This window comes from Tachypleus tridentatus, chromosome 5 (assembly GCF_004210375.1).
Source record: "Tachypleus tridentatus isolate NWPU-2018 chromosome 5, ASM421037v1, whole genome shotgun sequence".
In the NCBI taxonomy this organism is placed as follows: Eukaryota; Metazoa; Arthropoda; class Merostomata; order Xiphosura; family Limulidae; genus Tachypleus; species Tachypleus tridentatus.
Window position 1 is genome coordinate 20,900,145 of NC_134829.1, and position 18,654 is coordinate 20,918,798.

The 18,654-nt window shown below is 32.0% G+C and overlaps 1 protein-coding gene across 1 annotated transcript in view; it reads left to right on the forward strand.

Moving 5' to 3' along the window:
* The window catches only part of LOC143250668 (calcium-activated chloride channel regulator 1-like), a 71,875-nt gene that overhangs the window by 24,727 nt on the left and 28,494 nt on the right, over positions 1-18,654 (forward strand). The window contains exons 6-7 of the mRNA XM_076501552.1: positions 8,186-8,294; positions 17,966-18,187. Of these exons, the coding sequence (XP_076357667.1) occupies positions 8,186-8,294; positions 17,966-18,187 (331 nt within the window). The remainder of the gene's footprint in view (positions 1-8,185; positions 8,295-17,965; positions 18,188-18,654) is intronic.

Genomic DNA, 18,654 nt, shown 5'->3' on the forward strand with positions numbered 1-18,654 from the left:
ACAATAGTAAGCTAAGTAATCTCTAAGTCACATAGTATAAGTGTTATGTTTCGTCATGTTCTCTAATAGTGAAATAATTACTTAAAAAAAGAAAACATAAAGAGTAGAATAATAAACTATAAACATACTTCTGTCATGATTGGTTATTATTTTCAAAAAGTAGTTTGTAATTGAAAAACATTTTCATGTAGTTACATGTTGTCACTCTTTCTTTCATTTAATTGTTTACTAATTAGTAACATTTTTCTTAGTTACAATTGTAATAATAAATTCTTTTTGATGAAGTATTTGAACCAACCAAGACTGAATATGTCTAAATGGTCAACATTCTGGACTATGAAGCAAAGATTCAGTGGTTTGTAACCATTTACCACTCCCCCCCTCCAAAAATCTTGTTCTTTATGTTGAGACTGTGCATACATTACAAGATTGCCTGTAATATTATAATATTCAGTTTCACAAGAGTAGTCAAAAACTGGCTATGGGTGATGCTAATTAGCTGCCTTCTCTTTGGTCTATCACTTAAATTAAAGACAGCTAATACAGATAGCTCTGTTGTAGTGTTTAGGAAAAACCCAACAAACAAATAGATAAATCTAACCACCACTTAGTTTTTGTTATTTTTATGATAGATCACAAGAGTGCATCAAAATAAATTTCATTTCATCTGGGGCGATATTTATGGTCTTAGAAATCTCTCTGAATGACCACTTTGTTATTGTGCTTGTTTGGGTCTATTGTTTTCATATTAGTCAAGAATTTTGAATTTATTACTAAGGATAATTATACTGAACTATTTTCTGTATCTTATACAAACTAAATCAACTGGTGAATTTGTGTAATCGTACTTATAATCATAATAAATACAGAGGCAAAAACAACAAATAATAACAAATAAGAATAAGACACACACACTAATAAAGTTGTCATTTACAGTGGACCTCTATGACTAAAAAGGTACCATTATAGAAATATGTCAAGAATAAAATACCTCTTATATAGTTTAAACTCATCTCTTATATCTTAGTCACAGTACCATATAGCTTTGCATGAGTATGCTTATATAGGTTACTTGACATCTGACTACTTTATTTTCAAGGCTTTCTTGTGTTTTATTTTGACTTTTTTCAGTTGCAGCTACTTCTTGTTTTCAGAAATAGTATTGTAAAATAAAAAATAATACTTCTTTTAGAATACGAATCTCCATGAAATTCTTTGGGAATGAAAAATATGCCAAAATGTATTTTCTTTTCTTGAAAGGGAGCCAAAGGCTGCCTATAGAGGTCACAATACAGTAGTGCATTGTTTATCAGTCAGTCAGTAGACACTAAAATGACATCATATGAGGGATGCCAGATGTTGCAATTTTTATTGTTGTGGCATCAGTAAAATATGAGCGTGCTATGAATCATAAGAAGAATGTTACATTCTGTAGATTGCAACACAGTACAAGAAATAAAAATATTTGTTACTTTCAACTTTTGTTCTATTTGTTCATGAAACAGAACACTTTCGAGGACCCTGTGCAATTGCATTTAGTATAATCCCCTTATTTACATGTGCAATTTTTCTATGTAAATAACATTAATTATAGGGAAAATTAATACATTAACCATTTTGTTTTCTTTGATCCATTTGACCTAAAATTGGTGTTAAATAATATAATATTTTCAGTAGGATGTTACTTTAATACTATCTATGGTCAATTTTTGTAACTTATGTTGCCAGTCATCCTTTCTGTTGCTTCAACTTTCTAGAAACCTGTGTAAGCAATTTCAACTAAGGGTTTATTTTATATAAGAAAAATAATAATAATCTTTACTTGTATTAAATACACTTTGTAGTTATATTTTAGAGTTTCTGATGTGGTACTTCCCTCTTCTTACCAAATTAGCTATTTCCATTTGTTGCTGCCCACCATATGCAAACATTTTTATTACACATGCCACAAGCTTTTCACACACCCCTGTTGGAATCAAAATATTGCAACGTGTCTGTCATGCAAATAATCATTCATTACTTCACCAATAGGAGCATAATACACTCAAGTGAAGCATGTGACCCCCTCTATGTGCCTCTACCAAACTATCACTTTTCATTTGACAGTGCTTGCACCCAGACTTTGTTTTGTTTATCTTAATCGGTATATTAGATTGAATTTGTTATCAAAGTGGTTTAATTTAACATAGTCAGTTTCTTTTTGAAAGCACTTGGATTCCATTATTCTTATTGCAGTTGCATTCATTTTGTACTTCAAACATTTTTGTCAGTTGATACAATATAAATTCCAAAGTTTATCTCACCACTTCAAGTGTCTCACATTCAACAGGCACTTTACTGCAGGCTTCATCTGCTTGCAATCTATCAGGAGATTTATCTAGATTTATTCACAAGCAGATTGAACATTATAAGGGGTCAACCTTTATCTCCAGGCATTGGCCCACTCTTCCTGAACATGAAGAACCTGGGCAGGAAGATAACTTTGATCATCTGTTTCCCCTCCTGAATTTTTCATGCCTTTCTATACTCTTTCTGAGGATTATGTTTGGCATTCCATGGTTTTTCAGACTTTATTTCTCAAGTATATGATGTTTTATCCTTTGCTCTTATATCTTATGATGGACCATAGTCCTTCACTGTTACAAGAACATACTTTTCAACCATATTTGGTTTTATCCTGTTCTCTAATATTCAGGTTCATATTTAACAAATTGCCTTTCAATTGGGCGATAGTGTCAGTGTCATCCATGAGCTTTGGATCAATTTGCCCTTATATATCATGTGGCTGACTGTTCATATCTCAACTATTCAGTTTTATCCATTTGGAGGTGAGCCCTGAACTTCCCATTAGTCTCTCCCCTGGCCAATTCTTCTGCCTCTGTATAACCCTTAATACTCTTTTGTGGTACTTTTCCACAATTCACTTCTTACTTGAGGCTCTTCACAGATATCTTGAAGGACACTTTGTGGATATCCGTTCCCTTCTATTCTCCAAGTTGGCTCATTTTTCACCTTTGACTCCAGCTTTGCAAACGTGGTTAATCTATTGTTGGGACCTTTTAGACTGTGATGATATATTATCTCAAACACATTTACCAAGTTCTTTATTTGGAATTTGTATATGGCTCCATTTTTATGACATTTCGTCTTTGATAAGGTCCTAGAGTCCTTGGAGTCTTGTGTAGCATCTGCTCAGCAACAATCTGCGCTATCACATCTGATAGTCTGTTTATTCCAGTCAGAACTGAATGTGACACTGACTCTGGTTTTAGATCCCTTACCTATCTTTAATTCTCATGGAGCGACGTTTCTTAATTTTTCTTGATAATGCATACACCATTTTGTGGTTACCTGGCAAGTGTGTGCCCAGTGGGAGCTTGACTTAGAGCCTTCATTCATTGGTTACTTCCTTTAACCAGTGATGTTTGGGTTATTTAGCTTTTTTCAGAGGGACTCAATTTTTTTTTCAATCAATCTCCCTTGTTACAGATATTTCTTTCTTTCCCTTCTCCTCAGGATCCCATAACTTGCCAGCATCTGTCAGAGGCAGTAGAAGACATCTTCACCCAATATGCTGTCAAACCTGTTTTATATCATTCTGTTTTACTGTTCCCCAAAAGACCAGGGCCTAAAGGTGTGTTATTGAACTTTCCCACCTCAATTGTTTCGTTCATTTCCCATGTTTTACAATGGAGTCCTGCCTTACTGTTTTGACAGCATTTTATTTTGGTTTATGGATAAACAAGTTCATCCATAAACTTCTCTGCATATTCCCATTTTCATACAATTTTGCCCTTATCTTTGGTTCATCCATTGTGGGGTATTTTGCCAGTTTTGTAACCTATCCTTTGGGTTGGCTTCAGCTCCCTATGTTTTTTATCAAGTGATGATAGCTTTTGCTCTTCATCTTCATGTCCTAGGGCTGTATTATCATTTCTTACTTGGGCGACTAGCTACTTTTTGCCAGTTCTGTAAAGAAGTCAGCCAGTCATACGTATCAACTCCTTCTTGATTGGTAGACTAGTTGATTAAACTAGAGATGTCTTTCCTTTGTCCTTCCCAATACTTTGTGTATTTAGGGGTATTTTCAATACTCACTTCATTCAGGTCCAACCTTCTCCTGTCTGACTGCATTTTATGGAATTATCTGTTCACCATGTCTTGTCTGAATATGAGGTTCTGTTACTTTTAGGGATGTTGTCTCCTATGGCATCACTAATCCCCCTTGGCTTTGTATATATGCATTCTATTCCATGGACTTTGCACCATTAGTGGAACCTTGCTTCAGATTCCTTGGATTTTCCTATTACCCATTTCCTTCCTTTGTAGGCAATCCCATTTTGTGCTTGGACAAGACTCACACTCCTTGTTCTGAGGGTTGTGGGTTCGATTTCCTGTCGCACCAAACAGGCTTGCCCTTTCAGCTGTGAGGGTGTTATAATGTGTTGATCAATCCCCCTATTCATTTTTAAAAGAGTAGGTCAAGAGTAGGTGAGTGGTGATGACTAGCTGCCTTTCTTCTAGTCTTACACAGTTAAATTAGGGATGGCTAGTGCAGATAGCTCTTGTGTAGCTTTGTGCGAAATTCAAAAGCAAACAATATATGTCAGTACTCTAAATCTTCTTCCTCTTCATTTGGCTTTGGATCACATTCTTTTCATTATCAGATATTGTTTGATAATGATCCATTCTGACAAATCAATGGTTATGACTAATATTAATCACTAAAGAGGCTCCCATTTGAGATCCCTCTGTTTCATATATTGGATATTCTATATTGGGCCCATGCACAACACACTGACTTAATTATATGTCATGTTCTCGGTGCTTTCAACCTCATTGTGGATAGTTTTTTTCTGCCACGACAAGATGTGTCCTATAGAGTGGTACCCTCATCCTGTCATTTTCAGGTGCTTTATAGTTTGTGGGGTTTTCCTCACATTAATGATTTCACTGCTGCCCTCAATCACCAGTTACCCCTCTTTTAGCCTGTGGTACCTCATATTCAAGCTTTGACTACATATGCCTTCAGCCAGGACTGGTCACACAAATTCCAATATGTTTATCTTCCTATCCAGTTGCCTCAGTGGGTAGTTTTCCCTTATCCATGCTACTCTGATCTGGGTCCTTCTGATCTTTCCTGACTAGCTGGCTCAACCATGTTTTCCTCATTTACTGCAGCTACAATTATTTTTTTTATTGTACCACTTTCCTTATTATCCAACTTCCTTCATCAATCCAAGTTACTGGTTTTGCATTCCACACTTCGCATCATCTGTCTTAATACCAGGATTTTGTCTGCTCCTTGGCAAGAAGAATAAGTTTCTTCTGTCATGTAGCTTTTTTGTTTGGTTTAGTCCATCAATCCTTCCTCTATGGAAATGTTTCATTGAAAATGGGAAGTCTATTTCTAACTGGCCCATGTTCAGGGATTTTCTGCTGCACATTGTCCTGAGGCTAGTGCATCCAAGTTCCTCACGTGGCTTTTCAACCTTGAGTCTTCAGTCTCCTCCATTTCAGGTTATCAGGCAGCTTTATCCCATACCTTTTGACCTTCCCATTACTGGAGAGGGTTTCTCTCATTCATACTTGCCATTATATTAATCCATACCTTCCAGAGTCATTGACCTCCTTGGTAACCTGCTCTTCCTGATTGGAATATTAATATGATCCTCCATTTCCTTACTTTACCTCTGTTTGAAGCTATTTCCATACATTATTTGTTTCACCTGTTCCATAAGGTGTATTTTGTTCTCCTTTTGACTATGGACATTGGCAGCTGATTTATTCACCATTGACATTACATGCACACTTCACCAGTACACTTATCTTCTCCTTTAACTGGATCATTCCATCCTTCCCAAGCATTGGTGGCTCATGAAAGTATCTCTTTTTCACCTATTTCACTTACATATATTTCTCATCTTTGTTCCTGTATCAGCCTGTTTAGACCTCTTTGTTCTATGTATGCCCTTCATTGTTATATTGTCCACATGGTTTCCTTCCATGATTTCTGTTCTCTTTTCTTTATCCCATGAGAACCCTCTTCATCCAGAAATCTCTCCTCTTTTACCCTCACCAATTAGATTCATTATTTGAACCAGTTTACTTATTCCTCCTTGTTCCCTTCCCACCATACTTTGTTTCATGTTATTTCATCTAATCTGACATCTCATCTTTTCTTTTGCTTCTCGTCTACTCAATATTTGGAAGATATCCTAGAATCAGGGATGTGAACGAATCCTAGCATGTTCATCTCTCATTATTTACATCATATCATGGCTTCATCTTCCACCTGTGACTGTACTTCAAACTTTTGTGCAACCCTAGCAATGGATAGGTCTTTATTAATGCTTCCTTTCCTTCCAGGGGCCAATTCTTCATACCTTTAATACAAGGATCCCACTCTATGGTGAATGGTGCCTGATCAGGTATTATTTAACACAAAATCTGCATTATACACCTTGTTGACCAGCACAAAGCTAATCCTGTGCCATACCTATCAATTTGAGTGGTTCTCAATTCCCCAGGTCTTGGACTTGAGGTGAAAGCAGTATGATTCTCATCTTTCCCTCACATAGTCGGTACCCCATGAGGATGTTGTTGACTTACCAAGAGTACAGTCTGCCATTCTATAGCCAGTCAACACCAGAGGATACATCCTCATTTGCTTTTCTTATTGTGGGATTGAGGTATTACATCTTTCTTCAGTTTGGATCACTCTCCTACTGCATTCTCTTCCACTCAGACTTGCTCCCCTCATTTTCTACTCCAATTTCTTATACAGCACACACATATATGGATGAAGAGTATAGCTGAATCAGAAATAGTGTGCTTATACTCTTCAGGTATTTGGATCTGATTCTCTCAGCTACGGAACTGTCCTTTGGACTCTATGTCAGTTCTTCCATGTTCTCCATTCACTTCCAGTGATTCTGTCATCTATCAAACTTTGAAGTGTGTGGAGGTGCATAGAGAGAATCACGTGTGTAACGTGAGTGTACTGTGCTCCTATTGCTGGAGAAGTGAAGCTTGATGATTTGCACGAGAGACACATTGGAATCATTTGATTCCAATAGGGGGTGCAAAAGGTTTGTGGTATGCATGATGGAAAGTTTACATATAGAGGGCAACAATAAATGAAAATAACTAATCTTGTGAAAGGAGTAAAGTACCTATCAGAAATACATTTTCAGTACAAGAAAATTATTACTTTCATCAGTCTTTTCCAACCAGAAAAACATGTAGTTTTTATTTTGCAACTTTTTAAAGTCAGCTCATATGTAAGAAGTGTAGGAATATTCATCATGACGAGAAACCCACTTGAAGTAAAAATGTATCTCAAGGTTGCTGGTTTAGGTATTAACACTTTTAATAATAAAGCAGAGAACAACATTTTGACCTTCTTAGGTTAACCTGAAGATGACCTAAGAAGGTCGAAACATTGTTCTCTGCTTTATTAGTAAAAGTGTTAATACCCATACCAGCTGCCCTAAGATACATTTTTACAGTGTAGGAATATGTTTGTTAAAAAGAGCACATAAATCTAAGAATTTTAATAATGATTGAAATATTCAGTCAAATTAGCTTAGAAGTTAGCAAAACCTGAATATCCTTATTGAAAACAAAATCAAATAGTTAACTGATTGAAATTCTAACAGGGAATCTCCAGACTTTTTATCAAGAAGATCTGAAATCAATTTACAGCCATCACTAATACAGAAACGATCATTTTCAGAACTTCTTTGATGATGAGGGCATATCAACACCCAAAATGTCGGATAATGTTATTTAATAATTAGACTTAGATGATGGTAGAGGCTGCTCTGACTGTGATTAATATCCAGTATCTACAACGTTACTGTGACCCCTTAAGTAGTACTTTTAAAGAACCTAACTGAAAGGAAAGAATTATGTCACAATTATATGCAACAAAAAATACTAGATGCTGGCTAATACTAAACACAAGAAGACTTGATAATGGCTAATACTAAAACTGTTATTATGGACAGAAACAGTAAAAAACTGTAATATCTTAAGGTGTAACAAATTTAAGTTAGCAATTTTGTTATAATTACAGTCAACAATGCACATGTTTGAATAGAGCCCATATTAAGGAATTGTGCATAACTTATTGAAATAAAGTACAAAACTTTATTTTCTATTGGTATTTTTTTCTTTTCAGCAATCTACCAGAAATAATTTACCCTCCACCAACAGTTTTCAACTATGTTCAGGAAGAAAATCTTCGCATCATTATTGCTTTTGATTGTTCCTCTAATATGAATTATCTTGTAAGTAGGTATTTAATTTATCAAAATATGTATCATATAATTTTTGAAATTTTCACCCCTATTCTTTCTCAGTCAAAATATAGTTTTCTAAGTTTTTCTAATAAATTTGTAATAGCCCCAGTTGCACAGCAGTGTGTCTACAGACTTACACTGCTAGAAACCAGGTTTCAATACTCATGGTGAGTACAGCACAGATAGCCCATTGTGTAGCTCTGTGTTTAACTACAAAGAAACAAATTTATAATTCTTTTTTAAAAGTGTTTGACATTCAATGCAAATTCTAAGAATATAAGAATTTATAAATTTGTAAGGGGAAACGTTATATTTATACTTTGTTTTAAACTACTACTCTGTGGTTAAACTTAGAATTAATCTTTTCTTTTATCAAATATACACCCAAAAGAAGTCTCAGAGATATAATCAGACATACAGATTTCTTCATTAATGCAGCAATACTATTTATATATTGTTAAAAAAACACATTAAAACCCTTTCTAAGAGCAACTTGAAGTTTCCCATTTGACAAGAACCTCTTGATTCAAAGTTGCTATTGTAAATACACTTTTCTGTCTGTTGCAAATTTCATTATTTTAACTTAAGCTATGCTTATGCTATAATGTAAAAAGTATTAGATAAGTCTCTGACCATGCCTAGTTTCCTACATCTGCCAGGAACTTGTATTTTTGTGTGTACAGTGGACTGTGAAAAAACAGATAAAGTTAACATATTTCTGATGGACAGGATTTGGGCCAGTGGTTAGCATGCTGGAATGTGAATCTAAAGGTGCCTGGTTTATTTTATTGCTACAAAATTGCACTTGACACTTTGGGTATGTTACAAGAGTTATTGTCAAATCTAGAACTGGAATATTAGTGGAATGCACTGTTTTCATTATTAGGTTAATAAATCAATTACAAAATTCCTCTCATCAATCAATTCTTACATGTGACTAATATATATATATATTCAATTTGTTTTTGATTTATTAAAGATATTTTCAAAATGTCCTTCATTTAACATAGTAGCCATCTTCAGGTATATCTATTATGCAAAGTAACACAAAACCTGTAATTAGCTTATAATAAAGTTAATATTATTCCTTGGATTTTTCTCTATAGGTTTTTACAAGCTTACTAAATTATTGTTGGAGAGAATTTCTCAGTGACATTGATTTTACATTTAACTCACAAATAGTATCAGAGATATAATTAAAGAAAAACATTGCAATATAAAGAAATTTAAATTACCTGGTGTAACAGGTGATTATAGAAGATCAAGAAAATTGGTAAAACAGGAAATTATGGCATCAGAAAAGATGTGGGTGTATGAGAAAAGGTTGGGTGAAAACTAAAACTTAAAAGTAATGATTTGCTTATATATAGGTTAAACAAAATATTAGAATGGGATGGTAAGACCCTTGCAGGATGATAAAGAAAGTCTTATATCTCATGATTATGAGATGATTGGGTTATTAAATTTTGCTTTTTCTCCAGATTTTACTAATGAAGATTAAGCAGTATTCCACGTTTTGAATAGATGGTAGATGTAAACAAGATCAAGCAAGATGAGTGCATTAAGTGTGAGCTTGTTATGAAAAAATTGGAAAGTTTAAAGAACAGTAATTCTCTTGGATCAGATAATATTTCCCCAAGGGTGTTTTGAAGGGGGATAAGGATTAGATATGCCAGCCACTTGCTATTATTTTTTTTATAAGTCCATTAATAATGGGTAGGTACCAAAGGATTGGAAGTTAGCAAATGTCACTCCTCTTTTCTCAGAAAATGATAAAAAATTGTCTTAGTAATTTTAGGCTCATTAGCCTTGCATCAGTTGTAGGAAATGTCTTTGAAAGTATGATAAAAGATGCTTTGCAAAGCTATTCAACAAAGTCTAAATTTTATTGAATACCCAAATCTTTCTTTACAAATCTTTTGATATTCTTTAAAAAGTTCACTGTTTATATAGATGAGTGTAAGGGTATCGATTCAGTGTATCTGGATTTCCAGAAAGCATTTAACAATGTTCCACATAAAAGCTTATTAATAAATTCTCTATAGATGTGAGGGATAAGTTAGTTAATTGGATAAAAGAAAGCAGGGGGGTGTTGCAAATGGAGCTCAGACGAACTAGATTAATGTTACAAGTGTGGTACCTCAGGGCTCATTCTTAAGACCTTTGCTCTTTTTGCTTTACATAGATGAAGGAATAGTCTATAAATTACTTAAATTTGCTAGTGATATTAAAGTCTTAGGTGTTGCTAGCTAGGAAGAAAATGCTGCTCATTTACAGAAGGATTTACATCACTTAGTGAGTTAGGCAAATAAATAGTAAATCCATTTTAATTATAATAAATGAATGAGGGTTATAAGTTGAATTATAAGCATAATATGGATGGAAATAATCTTGATGTCTGTCATGAAAGAAAGGGATCTTGGCATAATAGTTGATCAGTCTCTGAAACCATCCAAGCATTGTGCTGTTGCTAGTGGTAGGACAAATAGGATTTTAGACTGTATCTACAGAAATATTGAATACAAGTCTAAAGAGGTTGCAATTTCATTGTATAGGTCACTGGTTAAGCTGCCTCATTTGGAGTATTGTATTCAATCTTGGGCTCCTTTCCTAGGAAGAATATTGGATTGTTGGAAAGGATTCAGTGGAAAGTTACTAGAATAGTGCCTGAGATGGAGGGGCTATCACACGTGGAAAGGTTTAAATGTCTAATATTATTTTCTCTTGAAAAAATTAAATTGGGGGAGATATTATTGAGATGTTTAAGGTTGTTAAGGAAATTTATAGTGTTGATACATTATATTTTCTCATACTTAAAAGTAAGATTAGTAGGATCAGGGGGGCATGAATAGCAATGATCAGAAACCTTTATTAAATTAGATGGTTATTTTTGTAAATTATGACACTGAATAAGCAAAACAAATTTGAATTAATCAAAATAGTAATAAGAAATCACAATAGATAATTGAAATAATCAATATAATCACAATTTTGATTCATCAGTTATTTTAGAAGAAACTGATGTTATGGATGCTTACAGGTAATCATCTATCATATTGATTTAATGAGTTCAATGATGTTAACTAGTTAGCTGTCTTCACTTTGGTCCAATGAACATTGTAGATAGCCTTTTGTGGCTTTAAGCACATTATTGTAACAAACTAAATCTCAACTAAGATATAAAGAGCAATTATCTAGGCAACTAGCTAGTAGGGCTAATAGTTACCCTATATCCGTAATATTGTTTATTTCTTTATGAATATAGTTTGTATGCAGAAGGAATCTACCAGTGGCAATACTAGACCATCATGGTCTTCGATACAAAATACTTAAGTGGGCCACAGTATACAATGAAAAATTACTTACTGTGGTGTATATACCAATGATGTTAATTATTTGAAAACATTAAGATTCATTATATATTTAGTATTTACCATTTATTAGAAATCAACTCTTCTTGCATTAATTATGGTAAAAGTTTTTATTATATCTTATAAATTAATATTTTTGACATTTTATTTTCAATTCAAATTATTGAAAATCCACTTAACCATTCTTGCACCATTGTGCTTCTTAAATAATTTATATTAACTTAAGTTTTAAGACAGATATTTTGGCACAGTTGTCAAAAACAAAGTTTTAATAGTTAAGATTTCTTGGAAGCTTCAACACAAGGTACTATTTTCACACATGAAGTTTGCTAACTTAGAAATAGTTGAAATGTTTTCAAAATCTTGTTTGAAATATTCTTGGAAAAAAGGCAAATGAACAGGAAATTTTGTAGAAATATTTTTCTCGTATTTGTTTACTAAAGTTATGGATGGCTCCATTATGCAATTCCTTATCAGTTGCAACAAGTAAATGTTTTGGGAAAATAATGCTAACATTTTCAGTAACAAGTTTAAGATCTTTAAGTCTGTGATATAGTTGAGCAATCATAATGTCTAAACAAGCTGATGTTTTTCTGAATCTGAAAGTCTTTAATCTTTAAACAATTCATTGAATGTTTCTTTGTCATTTTCATGTACTTGGACTGAAATTTGGGTTCAACAGCTCATTTCTACGAAATTTCCTCAAATGTTTCTTTAGTAATTTAACTACTCTGTCCAACAACAGATTTTCACTTTACAGTGACTTAAATATTGCATTAGTTACTTCTAATAATTTTTGTTGAAGAACAACTTAGGATAAAATCTCAAACTTTTCTGTCCACCTCATTAGTCCAGATGCTTCAACTCTCTCATTATGCTTATTTAGTAAAAAGAATTATTTTTGAAAGCCCTTTTACAATATCTGAAGAGGAGCATTTTAATACAACTAGTAAATAATGCTTAGTGGACTATCAAATCAAACATAGTCTTTAAGTGTTAATTTTCCAATAACTTCAGAGACAGAAGCCAAGTTTTTAAACATAGCTCACCATCGTATACTATGACCAAAAGAAATTATAAAAATGTACAGTAGTATCATAAGATATTTTAATTTGAGAAATATTTTGAACACAATTATTGATAGTAAAATTTAGATTATGGGCAACATAATGAGCATATTCAGTCTTTAGTTCTTGTTTACCTACAATCTTGATCTCCAAAATATATACCACTCATATTTACTACACCATCATACACTTCATCAAACATTTATTCAAATTTAATCAATTTTCTTCAATTGAATTAACAGTTTCTAATCCAATAAAAGTTTAATTGGAAACTTGTAACCTTGTAAATTATTCCTTGGTTTCAAAGTTACCAGTAAGTCCATTTGAACTAATGTTTATTTTGTCATATTGAAAGATATGAGTCATTTGATTGACTTTTGAAATGTGTTATATCTATAATTATTGAAAACAAATTACACTTATGTCATCAATAATATTTCTTTCGGTTTTATTTGCAATTATCATGATAACTTCATTATGTATTTTAGGACTAAGATATTTAACTTGTTTTCTTTTTCTTTTGAAGCAACTGTGCAAGAACAGGGTCACATTTTGCTAATAGTTGAATAATAGAAAGAAAATTACCCCTATCAAGTTTTATCAAAGCTCTTTTTGTATCCTCTAATGAGCAATTTGCAAAACCCTAATATTAATATTACATCACCTATAAGCTTTAAAACATGTGTCTAAATTTTGTTTCTTTCTCATTTTCATCTTGTAATACTGAGATTTTGCCCAAATGCCATTTTTGTACCATCAAACAAGCATCAAGATATGTTCTTGTGCATTCATGTGTCTGAGAGTTTGGGTCAGACATCTCAAGTCTCTTATACCATTGATCCAAGCATCATTAAAAGAAAAAAAACTTACAGTTGGTGAAAAGTCAGCATAGTTCATAATAAACACTAACTGTCAATGGTTAATAAGATAGCCATGTTTGAGGCAGCACCATTCCCACTTTCAATTTTTTTGAATAAAAAGTTCTGAAAAACATTTATCATTCTGATTCACATCCATGGAAAACAGCCCTTTTGGTCTAAACAGTCCCCTTTGATATAATTAAACCTTTAAAAACACTGTTTTAGATATATTTACAGAAAGGTATCCTCTCTCAGATAACAATATTGAGTACATTTGTGGTATTTGAGCAATTTCTTCATGAAAAATTAACTGTTACTGGTGAAGACCAAGCTCAGAGCTATGGTCCATTTGAAATATTTTTACTGAAAATGTAATGGTATTTTCTGTTTATTAATTTCAGTTTGAGAAATATTTAATTTTTCAATAGACATTAATATATATATATATGTATAGTTTTGTACTTACATTGCATAAAATTGACTTGTTTATCCTGGCATTGCAGCCATTCCAGGTGGTTAGGGAGCTCGACTCTCAGTCTATAGGTTGTGGGCTCAAATCCCCATCCTACCAAACATACTTGCACTTTTAGCAACGGTGACCATAAATCCCACTATTCATTGGTAAAAATAGTATCTCAAGATTTTGACAGTGGTGATGACTAGATGCCTTCCCTCTAGCATTGTAGTGCTAAATTAGGAACAGCTAACACAGACAATCCTTGTGTAGCTTTGCAAAAGATTCAACACAAACCAAACCAACCTGACCTCACAATGGGCTCTCATAGGGATTGGAGCCCCTGTGAATTGCACTATCTGCATCCTCAGTAATTTTGCTACTGGAAGCTATTGACAGTGTTAAAAGTTGTTCACCATTGTCAACATCAGTTTAGCTTACATAAGTGGGTCAGAGTTGAACTATAGGCAGCACAGAAATCAGTGGTAATGTATATATTTTCTTACTAGGAGTGAGAAATAGCTCAATTTCACTGTTCATTAGTCTAATTCCAGGAGGCAAATGACATATATTTTTAATATTCTTGCACACATATGCTTTGTGTAGTGTGTATTTAAAAAAGGGACATCCTTAGGTTAAGGATCTTTAAACCTTTGTTTAATTCTCTATAATATTCTTCTCTACTGAACCTTCAAAACTTGTTGAAATACTGTATTTTATTTAAGCTGAATTTTTGTTTCAGAACCTTAGGAATTGCTGTGTTTTATTGTTAGGGCTAAGCTGCTTCTTATTTACCCAAATCTTTATGCAACTTTAGGCCTATGTGAATTTTTGAACCTATACTTAGAGTTGTGGTTATTTTTTCTTTTCTTTTCTAGTGTAATGATAAAAGTCCTTTTAAATGTTATGTCATATTTGAACTGTGGTTTGAAGAAACTGACACATCTTATAGCATAGTAGTTGAAATAATTGAGATTAAAAAGTGTTTTGTTATAAAGTTATACATAGATAAAAAAAACAATGTATAAAGAATGTGTAATACATTTTGAATCTAATGATGGTATACTTTAAATTCCTGCAGTGACATGGCATCTCTGTGTATTGGCAGTCTGTAGTTATATAATTTTTTAATTAATTAAAACAGACTAGTTTAACATAAATACAATATGGAGAGATAAGAGACTATTTGGTCCTTCAAAACTGATATTGCACACATACCCTTGTGAAAGTGTATAAACTTAAACCTACCTTTTAATTTTCAGAAAAACATTAATTCCTGTAAAGTGTTTGGTAGATCTACTGCCCATGGCAACTTGTTACATAAGTCAGTCACCATATTAGAATATTAAAACTGTCTTAATTAGAGCTTTGAGTGTCTTTTTCAAATCTTAAGTTTGTTGGGTATTCAACAATAAATAACTAAATTTTTTCTACTTGTCAAGAAATTTAAAGTTTTTTTTATATAGCTGGTAAAGTTAATATCTGCTTAACTTTCATTTTAAGCATATTTAAATATTAATTTCCAACTATTCAATATTTATCTAATATAAATGAAAAAACCCACTCTGTTTTACATTATATCTTTGCATTACGTGGTCCTTAATAGATTGTTTTAGGTTTGATCACGTTTAAAATGTCTTCAGAAGTACTTGACCACAAAAAGACTTTATTTTTATATAGTGTGTGATGTAGACATACCTCTTGGAGAAAATAATACTGATAGTGCACACAGTTATTCAGTATTTGTACACATTTCACTTGTCTAGTCAACCAAAATCATGTGTGCCAACCAGAAAAGAAAAAGGTTGCCTGTTTCTAGTATTTATAATATGTGGAATCCATTTTTCCATATGCTTGTGATACTGATGGGTAATTTTTGTGACCAACTGTGTCATCCGTCAGTGTGCATGTACTTTGTATCTGTAAATAATTGATAATTATTTGTTATTTATTTCAGGATGACCATGAATCTGAAAAACACAGAGAATTTGAAAAAAAAGTAAAAAACTGTTTAGGGCTGAGTGTAATAAAAACCTTCCAAAATCAGGAATAAGTTGGGGAAAGTTCTGTGTTTCCCTTTTCTTTCTAGGAACTTGCTGAGCAAGCTTAGCCACACTAATTGTTGTCAGTTATTTTGAACTGAAAGCTGCTTGAAATAATTGCTCTTAGTCAACTAGAGAGATTAACTGCATTTTTTCAGTGCTGCACAGATGAAACTTTGAAGCAGTTTTTGCTAGCAGAATAAAACTGAACCCCAGACCCTGAATTTTCCTAATAGAGCATACTTGAATCTTATTTATTTATATAATTTATGTAATATAATTTATCATAATTTATATAATGTATATTATAGTGCACAATTTGTATATAGATGCAGCACTACAAACTAGAAAGTATTTTCTTTGAATGTTTTTATTTTATCCAGCTCAACTACCAATTTATTCTCTTTTTGAAAAAAATATTATAAAAATAAATATTTATATATATATAAAAGCAACTCTATAAATATAAACATAATTCCTCAGCAAATATTAAGAAAGATGAAATGTAGCATCCATTCATGAAAGTTTCTTATTTGTGGATTAAAAAAACTATCATGTATATTTAAAGTAATTAAATTTTAATGGAATACCAACACACATATACTTTTTTATGTTATTGAAACATTGAGATTAATGTGAAGAAATAGTATCTGTGTAAATAACTTTTAATTCCTAAATAACCTCTCAATATTATCATGTTTTCACAGCCAAATTCTTGTTTATAAATTATTTGTAAAACATATAAATCAACAAATTTTCTTGTTTTAAGAAATGTTAAAAATCTTCATTTTTTCCCATATTAATAATATGTTGTTTCTTTCCTATTAATATACACTCTAAGTTTAATCCTTCAATAATCAGACAGTTGCAAATTAAATCATTACAGAAAAACAGAGTGATAATGAATTTGATTACAAACATGATTTGATGTTCCTAAATATATTAGATTTCTAATCATTTAAAATGAAGTTATTAATTACTACAAAATTGTCTTCTATTTTCCAAAAATTGTCTTTTATAAAGTCAGTATTTACACCAGTTTACCTAAATATATTAAAACTTCATCTGCAAATATTTGTTTCTCACATTTATTTGTAAGTTACTTATAACTACCAAAAGTAAAATGTAGTGAAGAACAGAACCATTGTGAAAAACCATATTTTATTTAATTTCTAACATGATTTCCCACTTTTAGTTTTTGTTTCCTATTTCTCAAGTGATTTCCTGTCTACTCTAATATTTTATATTCTTGGCATTTCCCTTTAATAAATCATAGAGTCCTGTTTTATATCTGAGAAAATTATCACTTAATTCAACTTGTCATTCATATTAATATTACTTGTATAGAAAGTGAACATGTAATGCAGTTTTTTTTAAACCTAGGTTGATAGAGAACATTTTTAAATTAAAAAATTAACTTTTTCAACACTTTTAAAAAATAATTATGATACTGAATTGGTATTTTGCTAATATTTTAGTATCACTAGTACCTGATCTGCTCCAGCAGCTTTTCCAAAATCCAAATACGTTATTACTTCTTCAACCTCAGATTTGTGTGTGTGTTGAAGCATGTGTAAGACGCTATTTTAATGCAGTTACTTTTATTAAGTTAACCATATTAACACTGTCTTCCAGAAATATCAAGAAATAATTAATGGTTGACAATTTGTTATGCATGAGTGTCTTTACTTCAAGGAAATGATTAAACTGTAAATGTTTTGTAAACATCATTCACAGTGGTTATTAATACAAAAGGTACAAATATATACACATATAGATCTGTAAAAATAAACTGAAATAACATCCACTTTGAAAATTTGTAGTGTGTGTGTATATTTGTAAAAAGAATTGTTTATTTATTTCAGAATAGATTTAACATACTGATAAGTACACTCAAAAGACTTTTGGGAGATTTTCCTTTTGGTTCTGAAGTGGGAATGGTATGCTTTAAAGAAACTGCAAATGTGGTAAATGAAATGACAATTATTGATCCAAGTGCTGAAGAAAAGCTCTTCCAGAAGTTTCCAGATAGGCCTTCTGATAACACTGAAGCTTGTGTTGAATGTGGAGTAGAGAAGTCACTAGAGGTAGCTAATATTTGTCTTATAAAATAAGTAATTTTATTTTTTGTGTTTTTCCCCAAACTGGAAAGGACTAGTGGCTATATGAAAATTGTTCAAATAGTATGAATTACTTGTGTATGGTAAAAAATAGTTTTGCTTATTCACTCCTTTTTTTTTAAGATGTGCTTATTGTAAAGAAATTTTGTTGTAACATTTATTTTACCGAATTACTATTCATAAGTTTAGGATTAATTGACTTCATCCTGTTTCAAATTTGGACAACAGGTATACTGTGGCATTTAAATTTAGTAAAGAGTCATTTTAAATCATTTTTTAAACAAATGCTTTTTTGCTAATATTTTGATAATGTATAAAGGAATACAAATAAAATTTGTTTCTTAGATATTTATAGTATAAACTGAAAATATAATTGTTTTTTACAATCTATAAAGCAGATGCCTAACTAACTTTTTATCTAAATATAATGCCCA